Genomic DNA, 20867 nt, shown 5'->3' on the forward strand with positions numbered 1-20867 from the left:
AAATGCTTTCCATTTGCACAGGTTTACTCAATATTGTGGATGTGACACATTTAAATTCACTGGAAAGTTACCAACAGATGACAATAGAGAGTCGCCTTGGTATTTATCAGCAGTACTTGTAGTGCATTTATCTGCCTGCCAACTTATGCATAAATAAAATTGTGCGTGGAAAGCAATGAAAGCCAGTCTACATTCAGCTTACTGCAAAAATGCCAAGATATTGTTTCTGCTACACCATCTATCTATAAATTACAGGAACGTCTGTCTGTGTGTCTTTTATTCACATATCTCTCGAACCGTAAGTCAGATGGATTTCAAACACCTTGACAGGTGTATGGCTACGGGGACGAGTAAGTGCAGTGCCAAGTTTTACATTGTTTGGATTAGAAATGCAAAAGATATCGTTAAATACAGTATATATCGGTAAAAGAAGCACACATTGGCTTTTGCCGCTCTAGCCGCTGGCCACTCCCCCTCTCACACTGCACACTGAGTGAGCACAGCGCAGGACCAGAGACAGAAAGGGTCGAAGAAAGCAGCGGAGCTTTGGAAGCTAACATGTGAAATACCCCTCAGACCAACAAAAATGTGCAAAGTAGCCCTACTTTGGACTGTCTGACTTTGAATGAACAAACGACAATTCCCAAATTTAGGGACGTTTCAGAATCCCACACATGCATTTGCCAACACTCTATAGTATTAAGTTGCTTTGAGCTGTAGCCTACATTCCCCCACTTCTAAACAGAGGCAGAACATAACGGAATCTCTGAGATTATTCCTTAACAGCGCTGTGCAATGCGAGAAAATCTCAGAGCTGAACCGGGCAGACACAGCAGTTTTTATCAGACTCATCCTGGGTCGGGTTAGTTAAGTCTACTGCTAACTTATAACACTAATAACATTACCGTCACCAGAATACCCCCGAGAATCAAATCCCCTACTTCACCGTTCACAGTCAAGTCACTAAACCTGTATAGAAATTATCGCCTCTGCTGGTTTACAATCATACTACACCAGACATCTCTCTCTCTCTCTCTCTCTCTCTCTCTCTCTCTCTCTCTCTCTCTCTCTCTCTGCACAAACAAAAACAGTCAGGTTCTGGTGGTTGATTAATGCAGCTATGTGCTGATTAGCTCTCATAACGGGCCAGGTGGGTAGTGTGCTGCCATGAGTCCATGAGGCTAATCTGATTACTCCACATTTTCATTGTGATATTTTGTGATTACATTCTGAATCTGCCCCATTCTCTGTCAGGTAAATCAGTAAGTCACTAGTAGGCTATACAGTGGAGTTGCATATTAAGTGGTTTGGTGTCCTTCTGTAAGCAATTGTGGGGTACAATTTGGTTTTGAAGAATTCTACAAGCAGCAATACCACAGCCCAAGCAATCGCCCCGTTCCAAACAGGCACATTTTCAACGGGCACTGTACTAGTACCAATAACAGCAGCTTTAGTCCGGATGTTCAAAGTCGTAATCACTACAACAAAAGTGGGACCAACTCTCTTCATTTTATCATAACACAGCTGATATCCTCACCACTACTTCATATGCAGGGGTGTCGGACTGGGGGGAAAAAGGGGACTGAGTACCCAGGGCCCTGTGTGAGGAGGGCCCAAAAAGATTCTAGAATGAATAGCTGTGGAGGGGCCCATAGAAAATGCCTTTCTACAGGGCCCAGAATTTTGTGCTACGCCTCTCTTCATTATGTGCCTTATACTGTAACTTATAGAACAAGCCAGCAATGCCTGTAACAAGGTAGCTCCGAACAGAGCTTCTGGGAGATATACAGGCTTATCAAATGTTGTTTACACCATGATTCTGCCTTGCAGACACAATAAAAGAGGGAGTGACACTCCTATGCAGAGACACTGGGCTATCACACTGGGACTATTGGTACTGATGAGAAGCTCTTGGTCTGTTGCCATGGCCCCTGTGTGGGTTGCATGTCAGTGCTGCTCTGCCCTTCTTTTTAACAACACTGAAAAATACTTTGAAGACCCAATGGGAGAACACAACACATTATGCTCTCAATGGTCGGGGTCTGTCTTTACAGCTTAACATTGTCTCATGCTATTAAAAATAAACTTAGGAGCATCATTATTTGACTCAGCTTTTGAGTTATTATAAAACCTACATGGTCCATCACAGTCAGCCACTAATGAAAGACATGCAAATTAAACACTTTGAAGGAGAAAATGAATGCTTTTCAGTGTTTTTGCCACTGGATGGGAGGATATGTAAATGAAGAGAGGGACCAGCAAATATGATTTCTTTTCTCTGAGTGAGGTACATGAGCAGTTTTCTCACTGTCATGTGGGGTGAAAAGGTTGCTTTGGTTTAAGTATAAACATTTTACGCCCCTCCTCGACTATTAGCCTATTGACTTCCATTTAACAACCTGTTTGTGCCCAGTTTACGTCAAGAGTTGGAAACTCAAGACACTTGTTAACGATTTACTTAGGTTAAATGAGTAGTTTTTGCAACGATTAGAGTTGACAAATTTATTAATTACAATGAGATTTACTGTAATTGTCTAATGGGGTGGATGTAGGGTGGAATTTTAGCACATCTGCACCTTGTGGTGTAAATATGTGAAACGTGTTACTTTTACAGTAATTATTACAGCAACAAATATAGAATTAAGGTTGCTGGATGTAAGTTTAGTGGTGTAAACTGGTAAAGTCACATATTGTCGGGATGTTCAAACTCCTGATAGACGGTGTAAAAATCTATTTCTCTGATTTTTTTATATTAAAATTAAGTGTATGACAGTACAACATTTGACCCAGGCTATTATTTGTTCCTGCCAGACAGCTAACGTGCCCTGCATTTTCTCAGCGAGAGACAACAGCCCAGAGGACACACTGTACTTTAAGGAGTCTGAGACCCCTCGTGTAACTGGTTAAAAGAGAGCGGTGTTTCCAAAACAACGCTTTCTGTGCTCACACCGGGGGCCTGTTTCACAAAAGCAGAATATATAAATCCAGGATAACAGATAAAGCGAGGCTTGACCTAGTCTAATCTGTGCATCCTGGCTTGGTGCGTTTCACGAAGGCCAAGCCAGGCTGAGGAGGAGCGACTAGGTCGAGCCAGGCTGAACTAATTCAGATAGATGCGCGTCCACGGCTTTCCTCAAAAGACCGCAAGGTCGATCACAGATTTACTGATGCCAAAATGGAGAATACACATTGTACATACTTTATACAGAGTGAGCAGCAGCTTCTTGTGGAAGTATGATGACGTGAAATACATTATTTGTATAAAAAGAAAAGAAACACAGCCGCTGTAATGAAACAGCGAGAGAAAGCGAGGCAGACGATCACGGACCGATCACGGAGCCTAAACATATACATTAACTGACCACTGCTCTGAACTGAAACCATCATAATCATTCCATTCAAGGATTAGGCTACTAATCATTTTCACAAATTAACAGTTGTACTCTTTGCCTTAAATGTAAGCAGAAGATAATGTTACTCAGGAAATTTACAATGATCAATTTTCTAGCAACGCCAGAATATGATGCGTAAATATCTCTTTCAATCTGTTCCTCCATCTCTCTCATGGGCTAAAATATAAATTTCCTAAGTCATATTAACTTCCAGTACTCGCTTTTAATGCAAAGTGTAGAACTCATTGAATGGTTTCAGTTAAGAGCAGTATTTCATAAATGTATAATTTTTAGACTATCATTCAGTCGGTCCGCTATTATCTGCCATGCTTTTTCGCGTTTCATTTTTTATTTTTTATAGAGGCCGAGTTTCCTTCTCTACATATTATATGCCTTGCTCCCTCGTATATATGGACATAGAAAATAAAGACACTGAAGAAATTAGACTCTAAAATCTAGAAGCTATGAAGATAATTAAGTGATAAATTCCATGCACACTGTAAACATGAATGGAACAGAGTGATATTCATCAGTTATTTTCCCCAGCAATATATAAGGTCAAAAACCATTGAGGTGTCCTCTCCCTGTTGTTAGATGAATGTACAGTAGCCTACATCACTAGATAGTTATTGGTCCAGTGAACTGAAAACTATTTGGGGAGGATTGTACAATTAGGATATGTTATTAAATTGTACAATCCTCCCAAATTATATTCCCAATTTACTGGACAACATAAATTGTGTTCTAAGAATGCCAAATACAATGCACATGGAAGTGGAACAAACATGATCCTTATTGTTAAAGAATTATAAAAAAATGTATCAACTAAAATAATTCAAGGTGCATTGGTCAACTATAGAAATGTACAGCATTGTATGTATTGCCCTTAGTAACAGACTTCATTTAAAACACATTTGAAATGTTATCAGCCTTTTTAATTATCTCAACAACTGCCAGAATATATTCATCAAACTTCTAACAACAATATGAACAGCAGTCTTCATACAGCAATATAACAGTAACAATGACTGTCACAGGAATAATTATAAATAAAAAAATAATGGTCACAATAACAGTACTTAAATAAACAGCAATATGCACCTGTTGTATTTTAATCCAGGCTGATAATAACAATAGGGTAAAACCACTGCTGGGTGATCAGAAAAGGCTCCAGGATTAAATAAATCCTGACTGTTAGCGTGGTCAGGAGCAGGCTAGCTGTACAGAATAAATCTCCGTGGTGATTTATGTGCCTCCGCTTTCGTGAAACCGAATCAAGGCTTAATTCATCCAGGATAACTGGGAAATCCCGGCTTAATCCCTTATCTTGGTTTTGGGAAACAGGCCCCGGGAGAGAAGAGCAGTAAAAAATCATCAACAACCATCATCCTCCTCCTTCATTTAACATGAATTGGATGCTCCCATTTCATCCATTCACATTATAGCTGCTCATGTAGGTCAGCGGGTCAGTCCTGCTGCCTCCATGAATACCAGAAAGAGGATCTTGACAAGCTTTATCACAGTCAGCTGACAAAGTGAAGTACATTTTCTGGGCAAATGAGACACAGCAGCAGAGCAGCAGCTGTCATCCATCATACTCGTGGTGATGAGTGCTGGATAACGATACATCCACCACACATAAGAAGAAAAAAAAACACTATACAATACTTCAGAGCATTCAGGTGCTTCAAAATATGCATTTAATATGTAGCTACTCTATAGGCATCAGTGACCATCAAAAAATCATGACCACATGTACTGTATGCAAGGGACGTAACTTTGGGTTCTTTTGCAACAATTTGTGCCTTTTCTGCTCTAATTTATGTGAGAATTTCTTTAATTATGTAAAGGAAATTATTATTAGATATTGGGGGGTTACACTGGCCAGTTTTGATTATTGGGGTGGGTTGTAAACCCCCAATCCCCCCTGTAAATTACGCCTATGACTGTATGTAAAACACAGACACAAATGGGAACATGTTGAACTACTGTAACAACATGGATGCAGTAAGTGTATGTAAGGGGGTTTACCAATACTGCTAATTAGCATGGTGTCATGCCCCTATTTGGAAGCAGATACGATTTCACTCCCCTGATGTGTAAATCAACTTGATTTTTTTATCAACCAGTAGCAATAAGAGCCAGGTGGAAATGATTGAAATCGGATCATGAACTGTTTCTTTTAATGCATGTTTCTCATTAGTTTCTGTTGTAAAAATGAAAAATGCAAGTTAAACGTGACTGTCAGACTTTTTTAGACACAATAGACACACAATCCCCCTATTATATTTGCTCTCATCCTGTAATTGGTGGGCCTTTCATTTGGGCTAATTGGTAGCACCTGGCCCAATGCTCCCAGTCACTATAAAAGCCGCCTCTCAGGGAAATGCTCTCCATGTACTTTGTTTGGTTCCTTTTAGCATTTTGCCGTCGACACACATCCACTCACTTGTATCAGTGACTCTACTGCCATCAACAACTCATCTCTTTTGCAATTTAATGTAGGCTATGCTTTTGTAAATAAGTCATGACAATATTGACTGAGCAAGATGGGCTTCTTCATCCTTTGGATTTGAATGACATGTTTGCCTAATGAGCTTGTCTATTTTGTCCATTCTTCACCATCAAAGATCTGTTCAGCTTGTACTGAACGTTGTTTTGCAATCAATCTAGCTAACCTGAATCCTTATAGCTATACTCAACAGGTTCTCACTCCCATCTCGTAAAATACGGACGCTTGGTCAGGTGCCTTTGTCGTTATTATTGACACTAAAAGTCTCCTTGGGCGTCATATAACGCGCTTCAACTAAACACGTTTGGTCAGGACTATTGGCATCCCTTTTGACGCAGTTATGTTAAGGAAAAGGTCGTGGGTGGGCTTACGTTTCCGTGACACGCGGGAAGAACGGGACGGTTAAAAAAGAAAGCAACTTTAGGAAACGTGACAAGCGGGACACAAACTCCGGTCTCCTGGGTGAAAGTCCTGTGTTTGACCCATCCGCCACCCCACTCAACCTCCCTGCGCGGAATTTCGGCCTTACATACTACTTGCTAAACCCCGTGTAGCTGCCTGCTCTCCCCGGTACGTTATACAAACACGCTGAAGGACGCCTTTTTCGTTGTTTCAGACGCTGACAGCCACTGACAGCCACTGACCGCCACTGTCCAAACGTCCGTATTTTACGAGTTCGGAGTGAGAACGGGTCGCTATGCTAGCATCAAACTACTCTTGTTTTTCCATTGTTCCCAAATTAATGTTTTTTATTTATTTATTTTTTTACAGCAGACATTTTACTTGTCATATAGGGGAAAGCACATGTGCAACAAATAACATTGGGCCTCATTCACCAATATTTTCCTAAGTTTTCTCTTAAATATGTTCTTAAAGTCCCTAAGAAAAGTCTACGTCTGATTCATGACGTGTTCTTAAACAGCAGAATTGTTTGCAGGTGTGTTCTTAGAATGATGAATCCCAATATCTTCGTAAATTGAAAGCTTCTGCCCGTTGCTCCTATTTAGCATAGGTAAACGCCCCGTTCATTCCCATAAAAGAGCATGAGATGACAGGGCCATGTCATGTACACACTTAGAGAAATGTCCAAAAGACGTGTCAAAGACGTTGGAGGCCTTGACTCCAAAAGAAAGTCCAAAAAAGTAATTCTGAAATGGAGGTACTGCTGCAAGAAGTTAACGAAAAACGAAACATCATATTTAGTATCGTCAGCAGTGCGTACTAAGCAGCAAATAAAAGCGATGCATGGAATGCAGTTACTCATGCAGTGAATGCTGAATCCGGAGAAGGGCGCAGAACCGATGAAGTAGAAAATAAATGGTTTGATCTGAAATCTGAGGCCAAAACAATTACTTAAAAACGTAGAAGATACTCTTGGCGTATAAATAGCGTGATCAATCACTTATTATTGGATGGCAGGGTTCCATCCATCCATCTTCATCCGCTTATCCAGGGTTGGTCACGGGGGCAGCAGCTCCAGCAGGGGACCCCAAACTTCCCTTTCCCGAGCCATATTAACCAGCTCCGACTGGGGGATCCCGAGGCGTTCCCAGGCCAGGTTGGAGATATAATCCCTCCACCTAGTCCTGGGTCTTCCCCGAGGCCTCCTCCCAGCTGGACGTGCCTGGAAAACCTCCCTAGGGAGGCGCCCAGGGGGCATCCTTACCAGATGCCCGAACCACCTCAACTGGCTCCTTTCAACGCAAAGGAGCAGCGGCTCTACTCCAAGCTCCTCACGGATGACTGAGCTTCTCACCCTATCTCTAAGGGAGATGGCAAGGTTCCCAGTTAACATAATTGATGTGAATTGAAGGCAAAGCAAGGCAAGTTTATTTATATAGGCCTAGCACAATTCATACACAATGGCAATTCAAAGTGCTTTACAAATGATCAGCAGTGTGTATTTATTAAAACAAACAAATTTATAATTATGTGTAAAGTAATGAAAATAATTAGTTACGAAATGGAGAGAAATGTTAAATTTGAAATTAGAACGGCTGAAAACTGTATAGCTACTCGTTTTGCGCAAACATGTCAGCTCTGAATTGTGCTTAAGAGTGCTCTTGAGTGTGCGTAGATTCTGTTCTTACCTAAGAACAAATCCCAAACAAGAAAACATTGGTGAATGCCAGAATCTTTGTGAAAACTGTAAGTGGGGTTTAAGAAAACATTTGTTCTTAAACCCCACTTACGTTTGGTGAATGAGGCCCATTGACGACAACTGCAGTAGTCATTAGTGTTATTGTTTACAACTGGGTTAAAGTGTTTGCTGTGAAAATTAGCTATTACATTTCCCCCCCTGGTAATGTGCTCCCCAAAACAGTATGTTGTTTGCAAATGAGAATTTGTTACTTACTGTTGAGGTACCCTGTGAAGTTTGACGAATAGAGGTGCTATTGTTAAGCAGTGTTTTGCTGAGCGAGTCTCTATTTTGTTTGTATCTTGTTCTACTGACTGACTAGTTGGACCGAGCGGACACCGCGTCCCTTTTTCATTTCTTCAACCAGCTTCTTGAAAAGGGCGGCATATCCAAAAAACTGTTGATATCCAAGTCTTTGGTAATGTTTAAAAGTAGCTGTGTTTCTCCTTTTTTATCGGGTCTGCAGCCTTGCAAACTGTTGGCTGGTAGGTTTGTGTACAGCAACCATAGCAACATCTAGAGCTGACCATAAGCCTGTGGAAAAATCCAAGGGGGTAAGCTTCTCCTCGGAACGCGTAGCTCCTATGGCGCCATTTTGATGCTAACAAGCCATCACCTCCCGTTAGCATCCCATTGACTGCCATTCATTTTGATGTCACTTTGACAGCAAATAACTTTACATCTGAAGCGTTTAAAGACTCTATTTGTCCATTGTTTATTTCTAAAGAAACACGACCATGTATAAAAGGCTAAATTACCTTGTACTTCACGTTATGAGCAGTATAAATATAACAATAAAGTCTTCGTTGTATATTCATTGAATATAGGAACTTCATGGAATAGGGGTTTGTATTATCATCAGGGGCCTAATTTAATTCACATTCCAAAAGTTAGATTTTGCTTCAGCATCTGTCAATCATCCTGTCAGAATTTTGAAACGTTATATTTACTTATATTAGCAGGCGTTTTTGTAAAAATAGGCTAACGATTGTGTCATAACCATGAGACTTACTGTCGCATAGTAGAGGAATTACCGTATAGTACAGAAAGCCAAAAAAATTTTTTTTCATATTATTTTTTTTAAAATAAAAAAGGAGAAGCTAACAGGCAGTTTTGTTTCCCTTTTGTTGTTAACTAGCATTTTAGTTAGCAATAATTAGCCTGTGCCTATGTCATCTCCTTACATATACCTACGGTCTCTACGTATCTGCAAGATTCGGAATGATTGAGATTTCTCTTGTCACAGCTACCAGAAGACGTACAACTTTAAGACAGGTTGCTCATGTCACATCTACGACTTCGAGCTCAGTTGGAGGCTGCACAGTAATGCTCAGCCATCACTGGAAAAGTGCTTCTAATATCCTTTACTGGTCTCTGTCCAGAGCAACAGGATCTGTTGGTCCATTTTATATATGTCAATGTAAAAACCCTGATTGAGCTCGACGCATATTCTGAATGTGCTGCATAGGCTACATGTCCAAAGAAGTCCAGTCTTCAGTGGAAAATGCCATATTTGGAAAAAGGACTTATTAGGAATATCCAACCGGACTATGCTGTTTACATGACCTGTATCAAATTCGGAATATTGTCATATTCATAACCGATGTACTGATGGGGATGGTGTGATAAACTGTTTTTGGTTTACAGGAAAACTCCACAAGGTACTGTAATATATACACTAGCTGCATTATCCAGTATGTTGGCGAATAATTTATTTTTATGTGACTTATGGATTCATAACATCTAGAATGAATACCTCATCATTAATGAGGTTCATTACAGCTCTAAAAATTAACTTGTCTGGCTTACTTTGCTCATTTCCTGAGCAAACACTTGAAGTTTCACTGGATGAAAAATCTCCCTTTTTAAAAAGTGTTATTTTTGCTGATTTTCTTAAAAAAGCCTTCATAAGCCTGGCAGGTCTAAATGTGTCATTAAAATTAGCATTCCAACTTTTAGAGCTGTTACAAGTTCTCATTTTCTCACATAAAAAAGGCTAATCAGCTAAGGTTATTTAACATGAAGTGTTAGACAGAGTCCTAAAGGGATGATTAAGATGCCGCTTCTCTCCTCACATATTGAGCAAGGTGACTAATGGGGCAAACTCGCAAAAAAGTCAATGCAACCTTTTAATTGCTGACAGATATATAGCCGAACACTTTCACATACCCATTTTTCAGAATAGAAATTTAGTAATTTCTAAAATCATGATCCATGAGAGTATATACCAACATTATAGCACCATTTCTTATCTGCAACCTCAAATATGTTGAGAAAGGACAGGTGAACAGAGCATTTCCCTTTTGCTGTTCACTTCTCTGCCTCGGCATTGTCGCTGTAAATGCACATCAAGGCTATAAGCGGTGCAGACTTACTGGGAGAGTGAAAGTGGATGTGAAAGCTCAATCACATTCTAAATTGTACAACAGAGCAGAGGAGTCTTCTTGGCAGTCACACTGGTGGGACAGAGAGGAGAAAGAAGAGTCTGGGAAAAAAAAAGGCAAGCATTTGTGTCTGTTTACCCACCGCACTGAACATACAACATGCTGCACATGAGCTGCTGGTGGATTGGCAAAATGAAGTACTGGCAATTAAGATGCGGATCTCTCCAACACCCGTATTAGTCTTGCTTCTAAAAAGAAAATCACAGACGTACTAAAGTGCTGTATGGCACAATAAATAACTCCCGGTGGGCTTTGCAATGCTGTCACGCTCTCTGTAGCAGTCACCATCCCAGACGAAGGCAATGTGCCACAACCGCCATGAAGCCTTCCTACCTCAGGCACTCCACTGGCAACAATTTAAAACAACTCTCTTTTGTTCTTCCCAATCTGCATACCCTCCCTCTTCCTGACTGCTCCCCGAGTAGAAGGCATAATGCATCATTTTAGGAGGGAGCCCGTAGCAGCCTAATTTAACAGCCAGGGAGAAACACCAGTGGACACTGGCCTGCTACTGAATGAATGAGCCTGACGTGTAAAATCAGAAAAGATTACAGACTGAGGGGCAGGCCCCCCAAAAAGGTCTTGCCAAACCAGCTGTTTTGATAAGCCTGGCTGCTCCCCAGAATAATAATTCCTCCACACGAGACGGAGTAAACAAACTGAATGTGAGGAGAAGTTAGCACTGTCTTGTTTTGTTCCTGGAGACAAACTAAGAAAAAGGATAGTAGAATCATATCATGATCAAATCTTGTGTCTCCCTCCCCTGTTGCATGTTGACATCTGGACACTGAGGGGATGTTGGGTATACACAGCCCACAAGCAATAAATAAACAAAGGGGCGACCGGCCTTGAAAAGCCATCCACCTGTGACCAGTAGAAAAGCAGCAGGCACAGCAGTGTTCATTAAGGAAGCCGGTCCTGACAGTGAGGCATTTAAGAGGCCATCAGGAGCGACAACTCAGCAGCTACCTTGGGACCGGAGAGGGAAAGGCATCAAGGTGAGCAATGCAATTTCAGCTTGAATAATGGAGCACTTTCCTCAGGTCTGACATTCATGTATTTCTCAGGCAGTTTTGCCTTACAGACCTACACCTGTGAGCTCTTCAATGTTCCACAGGAAAAACAGGTTTACAGTGTCCACAGGTTCACAATTACTCAGTCTATGGCTGCTGGTCTGCAGATAATCTCGCTCAAAGTGGTTCATGAATTAAAAATGGCAGCAAATATATCAAATCTAATGTACAGAAATTTAGATTTTGGATGCTGTGCCCTACAGACATTCAACACAGCAGACATCAACATCTAGGTTTAGTTCTTTATGATTTCTTAAAATAATTTCATCAAGGCAAATTATTCTCACTTTCCTGTTGGATTCACCAGCCAGATTCCATTTTCACAGAGTTGCTGAGTTACTGGTAATAACAGAGGATTAATTTACAAGGAGGCAAAATTCCCCAGTGAGACTTGTGGCCCAGAACAATAATGAGCACATAGTAAACAGAAATTTGCTGTAAGCCAAAAGAGAATGCAGAGGCACCTAATCTAGTAACACACAATGCACACTGATGCGTACACACACACACACACACACACACACACACACACACACACACACACACACACACACACACACACACACACACACACACACACACACACACACACACACACACACACACACACACACACACACACACACACAGAGAATGATGGCAAACTATCTTCCCCAGGCCTGTGTAACAACATATGTTTTCAGGTAATTAAAAGAAGATCCCAAGCGGTTATCATGTCATGTTGAAATACAATGCACAGAGCAAATTACCATTCTGTGGTTATTCATACAAAGCCGAGGTCACGTTGCTTTGGTAAACTGTAAAAATAGACAAGGGGTGTTCGTGGCTGTAGTCGTGCAGTGGTTTCAACTTCAAATTAGAAATGCTGAGGTCAAAGCGCTATGCAATACGTGATATATAATATAGTATGTAATGTGTGTGTGTGTGTGTGTGTGTGTTTGAGTGATAGCTAGTAGCCTAGTAATTGTTTTAAGTGCATGTACATAAGTCAAACTATTGACTGAGCACAAAAGTAATTGTCGCATTTTCAAGAGTGCGTGAAAAACGATTTTTAGAAGCAGAACCCATTTGCAATCAATGTTTATTGTAATAAGATCTAAGGACTTTCTTTGCTTGTTAACTTGAAAGCTGTGGATTCTCAGATTTGTCAGTTTTGATCCTTCAATTGAAAAAGTCCAACTGATAGCAGAGTATCCCTTGTTTTAAACTTGGAAGTAAAACGCCATACCACCATCTAAGTAATGTAATTGTAATGTAATAAGTAATCTAGTACTTCTTAGTGTGCTCCAGCACCTCTTTCTTTTTGTAACTGTCAAAAGGGTGTGACTCTTACAGTTTGCTCCTCTCATCTCAGGTGATCAGATCTGTCAAAACAGCAGGAGGAAGAACAGATTTCAAACTGAGAAGTGCTGTTTTATTAAAATTATGTTTCCAACTCCAACCCCAAATCCTTCAAGTCCACTCATTGGTAAAAAAATAAAAATAAAATAAGACAATAAAACCGATAAACCTGGTAACATTATTATTATTTTTTTTTTTTTACAAAAGGAGGGGGGTCCACATTAGGAACTTTCTCTACATACCTGTTTTGCACTTGTGAATCTGTTGCTGCACATTTCAGAACCCTTCTTTTTCAAAAATGATCACTTTCTTATGTTCTATAGTAATAATAAACTGGCAGTTTTTGAGGCCACTTTGCAATCAAAACTTTTCAAACTGGGAGAAAAGCAAGAATACAAACTTCATCAACTAAATCAGTTTTGTACTAAAACAGTGACGGTGCGTTAACATGTTACATGGCCTTTGTAACCAGAGAGATGACACAAACTCTCCACCTTATAATATTCCATATGTGTCTTAAATCTGCATTAATTTATATTTTGGCACAACAGGCTGTAAAAACAACCACAATATATTATCATTATCATCTTTTAAAGTTGTGCATATGACTTTCTGCAAATGCACGTGAAGTCCAATATTCACCCTCCCTTTAGCTCCTTCAGTCTCCATCAACTCCTGAGGGAAATATCTGGCTCTTTAGCTGCTAATTGTTCCACTATGTTCACCAGCTAACTTTGTCTGTCAGCCTCTAGTGATGGGCATGCAGTGTACAGTGATTTTATCAGGGCTTTTTACTTTAATGGCTGCCTGCTGCAGCTGGAGACCATCCTGATGAGAGCCAAAACAGTAAAGTTGTGGGCAGAAAAACCAAAACGATAAGCTGAAAGACACTAAAACTGCGCTTTTGCAGCATTAAGTGATAATTCTTAGAAATATATAGTACAGTTTTAAAGAATATTCAAGTCAACTGGGCGAGTTGGGCAGTTGATGTGACTACTCCTTATACATCATCTTAAATAAGCACCATGCATACGTGACCTCTCTGGTTAATCTTGATTTAAGAATATTTCTGGACAACCTGGAGCTGGGGAAGTAATAAAAATCCATTATAACCATGGTAACATATGTCTTTGTTGTATCCAAACTAATATATTCCATGTTCAAGGACTCTAAGGGAAGCACTTTACTTGAGTTGAATTTGAGTTGTCCCCATGCACATCTTTGTGCTCAAATAAAATAACAACTCAACGGTTTCCTAAATTAATGGTGTACACTGCCCTTGGCTTCAGATGTGCCCAACTTGATATCATGACTTTATGTAAACACACGCCTACTTTCTTAAGCCAAGTGGTGTGCTATCTGTATGCATTTTGAGCTATCCGCGTGTATGTCTACAGTGGACGGCGATCTGCAACGTCACAGCGTAAACATACACGTGGCGTGTTATTGCAATGCTACGTGTTATCGCGAGGCTACGGTTGGGTTTAGGAAACGTCACACGCGGGTTGGGTTTAGGAGAAGAAGAAAGCTACGGTGTTTAGGAAACGTGACACTTGAGTTGGGTTTAGGAAAAGAAAAAACGGTTGTGTTTAGGAAAAAAACAAACGTGGAAAGGAAACGTGACACACAGGACACGAAGGAAATGTGACACGTGGGACGCGATCCCTGCTATCCTAGGAGAAAGTCCCGTGTTTTACCCATCTTCCACCCCTGACCAATCTCCCTACGATGATTTTCGCCCTTTCATACTACTCGCTACAGCATCAATTCACACACAATCACAAGGTAATGTAAGTCAATGGAGGCCAAACGGCGTTGATAAACATGCTAAAAAGCGATTATGCGTCTTGATAACACGCCAATAATGGCAGACAAATTGTCATACATACGCCACTTCATGAGATCAGTCTGAGGTGCCAGACACTGCTCAGGATGAACTGGTGTGTTAAGTGTCCTGCTGAATTGCACCCAATACCTGTTCACCAAACAAGGTGCTGGCTGCAACGCTGATCCATCCATCCATCCATCCATTCACTGTATCAATCCATCTCTTTACCTTCAAAAAGTCTCCAGATAGTTTTACTGAGGATACATACCTTAGTTTTACTGCCATGCTGTGTCTGAGGGAGCTTCCTTCCTATCTCACAGACAGGTGATTCTCCTTTGAAGGTGCTCCATCTCACTCACTGATGGGGAGGCCAGAGAATGAGCCTACCCCTCAAGACCCCATTAAAGCAAAACCCAGGGTGCACAGGTTTGATATTCATCGCCTGGGCAACCTCTGCCATCAACACATTTTGTGCCACGTGAGAATGATCACAGCTTATTAAAGTAGAAATAATGACTGCTCTACCTCCGGCATGAAATATTTAACAAGGACAAAGGAGATGGCTCAATGGTGATTCATATCTATGTTGAAAGGAGAGAACGTGGACAATACTGGCTACACAGGAAATGCAGATGAACCTTGGTTAACCTGAGCTCAGAAGAGACTGATGGCACTTGAAATGTGTATCTTAATGGAAGCAGAATTGTGGCAGAGGGTGTTCTGAATTAATGTTTACTAGGCATAACAAAGACATTACACACAAAGCAGACTAATGCATGCAAGTTTGAAATGTATGTGCTCAATTTTAACCATCATTTTATTGTAATCATTTTCTCTCTGTGCTCAGAACATATAGAGCTTCCAGTTTCTGGATGTGAAATTATAGATGTATTTTTCCTCCTAGCTTGGGTAAATTAGCTTTTTTGGGCCCCTGAGAAAATCGGGGGGGAAAGAGCAGAGTGAAAACGTTCTCAAAGTGTGATTGAATTGGATTTTACAAGATGAATTGCCAGAACAAGAGTTTATCCCAGTTACATTGCCAAGAGGTTTCAGTCCTGCTGCAGCCACTCTGGTCAACAGCAATTAGGTTCAGCTTTGAGTTATCAGAATCTGTCATTGTGAGAAGATGTTTACAATGTGAGCAGAAAGTAGATAAATGCAACAGGCCGACATTTGCAACAGTAAAAAGCGGCTTGTGGTTTGGTCCAAGAATTCATGAAATTACAGATCTGACAGCCAAAACATGAGCAGAGCAAAACACAGCTGTCTTTTCCCGTAGCCCACACATCTTTTAATCCAGCAGAATACAATACACACGGCAGAGACTGCCTTTGGCTCTTTGTGTGGCTGTTCATTATTCCTTACTCGCATATTTTCTTTTCCTTGAGGGAACCTGTATGATTTGCTATTGTGTCCTTCATCTGAAGACCACACTTACCACAGACAGTGGCAATAAGCCTGATGACTGGCAAACAATGAGGTAATATTTAGGCTTACCTTCCCCAGACTGGGGCTCCACAGATATCTCAGGCTGAAAACACAGACAGCCAAAACGAGAAAGACCAGAGCCAGAACCAGAGCCACTCGCTGGTAGGTGTGGTACTTGGCCTTCTTCTCTTTTCCCACCTCAACCTGCAAACAATATAGGTTCAATATTACTGTATATATGGTGAAAGCCCACTGATTAACAGAGGTGTCAAGTAATGAAGTACAAATACTTAGTTACCTTACTTAAAGTGATGGTTCGGAGTAATTCACCCTAGGGTCCTTTGCACCATGACCTCGAGCCAAACACCCCCCCAGAAACTTTTTTCACCTGGGTCGAACATTGGGAGAGTTAGCGTAGAGTAGCGTTATCAGCTGGGGTCCGTTCCAGGTAGGAGGTTTAACAAACTCTGAGTCTAACCCTGATGTCTGAGTTGATTTAACCTGAGATGGGAAACTCTGAGTTTTCGGTTCCAGAACAGCTGATATGAGTTGGTTCAATCAACTCGGAGTATGTTCACTCAGGGTTACGCGCGTGCACAAAAGGCAGTATGAATGGAGCCATGATTCTACGATTCACCATGGTAATAACCACAAACAAACGGGTCGGCGGAAATACTCATGCGCACAAACAGCGAGTTTGAACATGTGTTTCGTTAAAAAAGCAAGACAGCGGCTGCTGCTGCAAAAGAGAGAGAATTGGTGTGGGAGAAAATTGCTGCTCGAGTCAATGCGTAGCTACACATTCACAGTGTATTAATTTCATATTTAATCACAGTTAACTTATAATATTACTGGTGAAAACTGGAATTGTATTAGGCCTACACCTATAATTTCATTTAGGTGCAATCCCTGCGGGGCGAAAAGTAAACTATACTAATCCCATTCGGGAGGCTCGCCGCACGATCATTAACAGAACTATAATGTATAATGATGTATTTCTTTTTAATGGCTCTACTGTCCAGGGAACACTACAAAAAGTTTAAAAACGTTTCAGAGCGAGTCACACTTTTCTGATTGCTCTGCATACAGTGGCTTAGCCTACTATTAGCCTACAGTATGATCCGCTACACTGTTGTTAAGAAAACTGCTGTTTGCAAAAAACGTAATGCGATACAAAGAATCTGCTGGGATGTTAAAGCCTGTCCACGATGGTTGATGTTAGTGATATGAGGACGGATAAGGTATCTACATAGCTAATGGACTGTGATAAAAAATACCTCTCAAATCGGTTATGTGGAAATGAAAATACATCTATAGTCGGGACTCAATACCGACGTAAACTCTCTGTGAATTAATACAGCTTTTTCATCAATGGGATCGTCGACAAAAGGACGTGACATGTTTGAGAAAAAAACGTTTTATAATCTGCCAAATATAAACCAATACGTTTTTTATTCATGCAGATAAAACTGCATTAAAATGCGCCTGATACAGACTGAATGAATGAATGAGGAAATGAGTTTCTCCTCCCTCTCAGTGGGAGGAGACTGAGAGAAACTCGAGGTTTCTTGAAGAAAACCTGCTCCCGACCAGGTTAGGTTCACAGACTCAGTTACCATAGTAACTGACTCCGAGGTTAAGTTACCTCTCTTTCTGGAACGGAAAACCCAGAGTTTCCCTCATCTCAGGGTTAACCAACTCAGAGTTTTCACTAAACCTGCTTTCTGGAACGGGCCTCTGAATAGCTTAGCGCAGGGGCTAACGGACCCACGTTTGTATCTCGTAAGTTACCCCACTAATAATGCCCGAAATGATACCAAACGTCTACAAGTAGTACAAATAGGTTATGCTCTCATAAAACGATGGATTGGAAAGTTTGTAAGTACACCAGAAGTTTATGTAAATAACACTTGCCTGCTGGCTTCTGCTCTCTGCTGTTGTTGTTGCTGCTGTAAGATGAGTGCTTAGGGACCGTCTACAAATTACAACACCGAAAAGAGATGCAACAAAAATATTTATTAATTAAATTTTTTTTTTTAAGTAAGTGCTGTAGTATTACTAGCAGGATACAAGTAATAATTGAGGTAAGTTTGGAGACATTACGTTATTTAATCATTGAATTAATAAATATTTTTGTTGTAACTCTTTTGCGATTGTAGTAAGTTGGTGCCGCCCTAAGCACTCGTCTAACTGCAGGTAGCAGCAGCAGCAACGGAGAGCTGAAGAGAGCAGGCAAGTGTTCATAAACTTCTGGTGTACTTACAAACTTTCCAATCCATCCAATCATTTGTACTACTTGTAGACGTTTGGTATCATTTCGGGCATTATTAGTGGGGTAACTTACAAGATACAAACATGGGTCCATTAGCCCCTGCGCTAAGCTATTCAGCTGATAACGCTACTCTAGCTAACTCTCCCAATGTTCGACCCAGGTGAAAAAAGCTTCTGGGGGGGTGTTTGGCTCGAGGTCATGGTGCAAAGGACCCTAGGGTGAATTACTCCGAACCATCACTTTAAGTAGAAATTTTGGGTATCTATACTTTACTGGAGTAATTATTTTACAGCAGACTTTTTACTTCTACTCCTTACATTTTCACGCAATTATCTGTACTTTCTACTACTTACATTTTGAAAATAGCCTCGTTACTCCTATTTCAGTTTGGCTTGTTTTCGTTCCGGCTTGTCATCGTTAAAAAAAACACACACACAAAAAAAACCTATCCAGATAAATCGCGCCATCCAGATAGAGTGAATTTGATTCTTGTTGGATGAGAAGTATAAACATATACCATTCCGACACCCTATTGGTTTGTACGCGATCCATCGCACCTGCACAAACCTGGTGCTACGGCACCGGTGCCTTAACGACCGTTATCTACCGGACCGAATAGCAACATGGATTTCGGTGCCTTATTTAGGTGCCACATAAATGCCTGCGCTTCTCTCTGATGCTCCGAAAACGGACGTTAGAGGGAACTGAAACATCGCCGCACGGGTCGCTAGTTAACACTACACTCGACAGCAGGTAACGTTGGCCTCCCGCTAGCTAGCAGCTGGAGTAAACACTGTAAAATGCTGACCGCTAAACGGTGTAAAAGTGTGTCTGTATTTCACTGTAGGATTGTAACACCAGACTGTAGCTGCCGTTGTCTGAAAAACACAGACTCAGATGTGTCACCTTTTTCAGCCCTTCTGAGTTTGCAGGTATGATTTTTAATATAACATTATAGTCATTATGGCCTTTAGAAAAATGTTTTTTTGTGGAGGTGGGGTAGTGCACTATAGGCCCCTGTGGGGCGGGCTAAGCTTTTGTCCTTAGGCTAATGGCATTTTTCCGCCGTACATTACTTTTACTTTTATACTTTAAGTAGTTTTGAAACCAGTACTTTTACACTTATAGTTGAGTAAAAGCTTGAGTTGATACTTCAACTTCTACGGAAGTCTTTTCAAACCCTAGTATCTATACTTCTACTTGAGTAATGAATGTGAATACTTTTGACACCTGCTGATTAACATGCACTATCTCCTTTGTTTAACAATTTGTGGTTGGTAACCTCACAAAAAACAAAACCCCATATTCTCGTTTTTACTCTTTTTATTTTTTTTATTTATTTATTTATTTTTTTGATTAAATAAACAAAATATGACATGTTAATTAGTGAACTTTAAAGGTGCTGGTGGGTGGATTTTGTTACCTTTAGATAGAGATAGGTTAGCTGTTTACCTGTTTCCATGCTTTATGCTCAGCTATGCTAACATGCTGGTGGCTGTAGCTTCATAAATAGTTGTGAAGTAAGAGAGGAGCTGCCGATTCAGGAAATCTTTTTCCCCATTCTGTATTTCCAATGGCACTACCGGGGGCCAAGCAATTGTCCCACCCAATCGACCCACGGGCACATGTTTCAAATAGGCAAGCCCCCCCCACGACAACACTGAAAGCAGCGATAACTGGAGCAAAGCAATTGGCCTGTTCCAAAAGGGCACGTGCTCTGAATGGCCACACCTCAAACGGACACTCCACTTGAATCTTCAACGTTACCTAACATATAATATAATGATCGTAACCTGTAGGTTGATGTTATAGTCACATGTTTCTGGCTGGACCACCGGGACCCCAGGGACCAGCCATAGGACCTTGAAATTTTGTTGCTGAGTAATTAGTTTTTCTCAATTTCTAAAACACTAAAACCCATTAGCTGAATAAAGTTCTCAGTTGCCTGAACTCATTTAGCTAATTGTGCAGTCTGTTGTCAATACTTTAAACCATTTCACATAGTAAAAAACAATTTGCAGATCTCACTTGGACTTTTCAGGAAAATTAATGCACATTACTAGTAATGTGCATTAGACATGTGCAGAATGAAGAAGTAGTAATTTCTGATCAATTTTGAGCTACTATGATAGAACATGTTTTCATTCATCAAAAGATGAAAAATTTGTTTTGAGATTAAAAATGTACTTCTCCCTGAGAACTATATGTTTTGAACAATGTGTTTTCTATTTTTTTATGTATTGTTTACTGACTGCTTGATAGTGGATATCATTTTGATCACTTTGTTTATGATTTGAGAGCAGTGTTTGATTTTGAACACAGGTAAAACTGTTTTGAGGCGAAAGTTTAATTTTGCGAGAGGAGTCAGAGGTTTTGTAAATAGTGCTTGAAGATGAGGTTTTGTGTTTAATGTTTTCAGAAAATGGAGCAAGGTTTC

The 20867-nt window shown here is 40.6% G+C and overlaps 1 protein-coding gene across 1 annotated transcript in view; it reads right to left on the minus strand.

Moving 5' to 3' along the window:
- The window catches only part of tnmd (tenomodulin), a 66358-nt gene that overhangs the window by 41689 nt on the left and 3802 nt on the right, over positions 1 to 20867 (minus strand). The window contains exon 3 of the mRNA XM_039813267.1: positions 16228 to 16362. Coding sequence (XP_039669201.1) covers positions 16228 to 16362 — 135 coding nt within the window. The remainder of the gene's footprint in view (positions 1 to 16227; positions 16363 to 20867) is intronic.

This window comes from Perca fluviatilis, chromosome 10, assembly GCF_010015445.1.
Source record: "Perca fluviatilis chromosome 10, GENO_Pfluv_1.0, whole genome shotgun sequence".
Classification (NCBI taxonomy): Eukaryota; Metazoa; Chordata; class Actinopteri; order Perciformes; family Percidae; genus Perca; species Perca fluviatilis.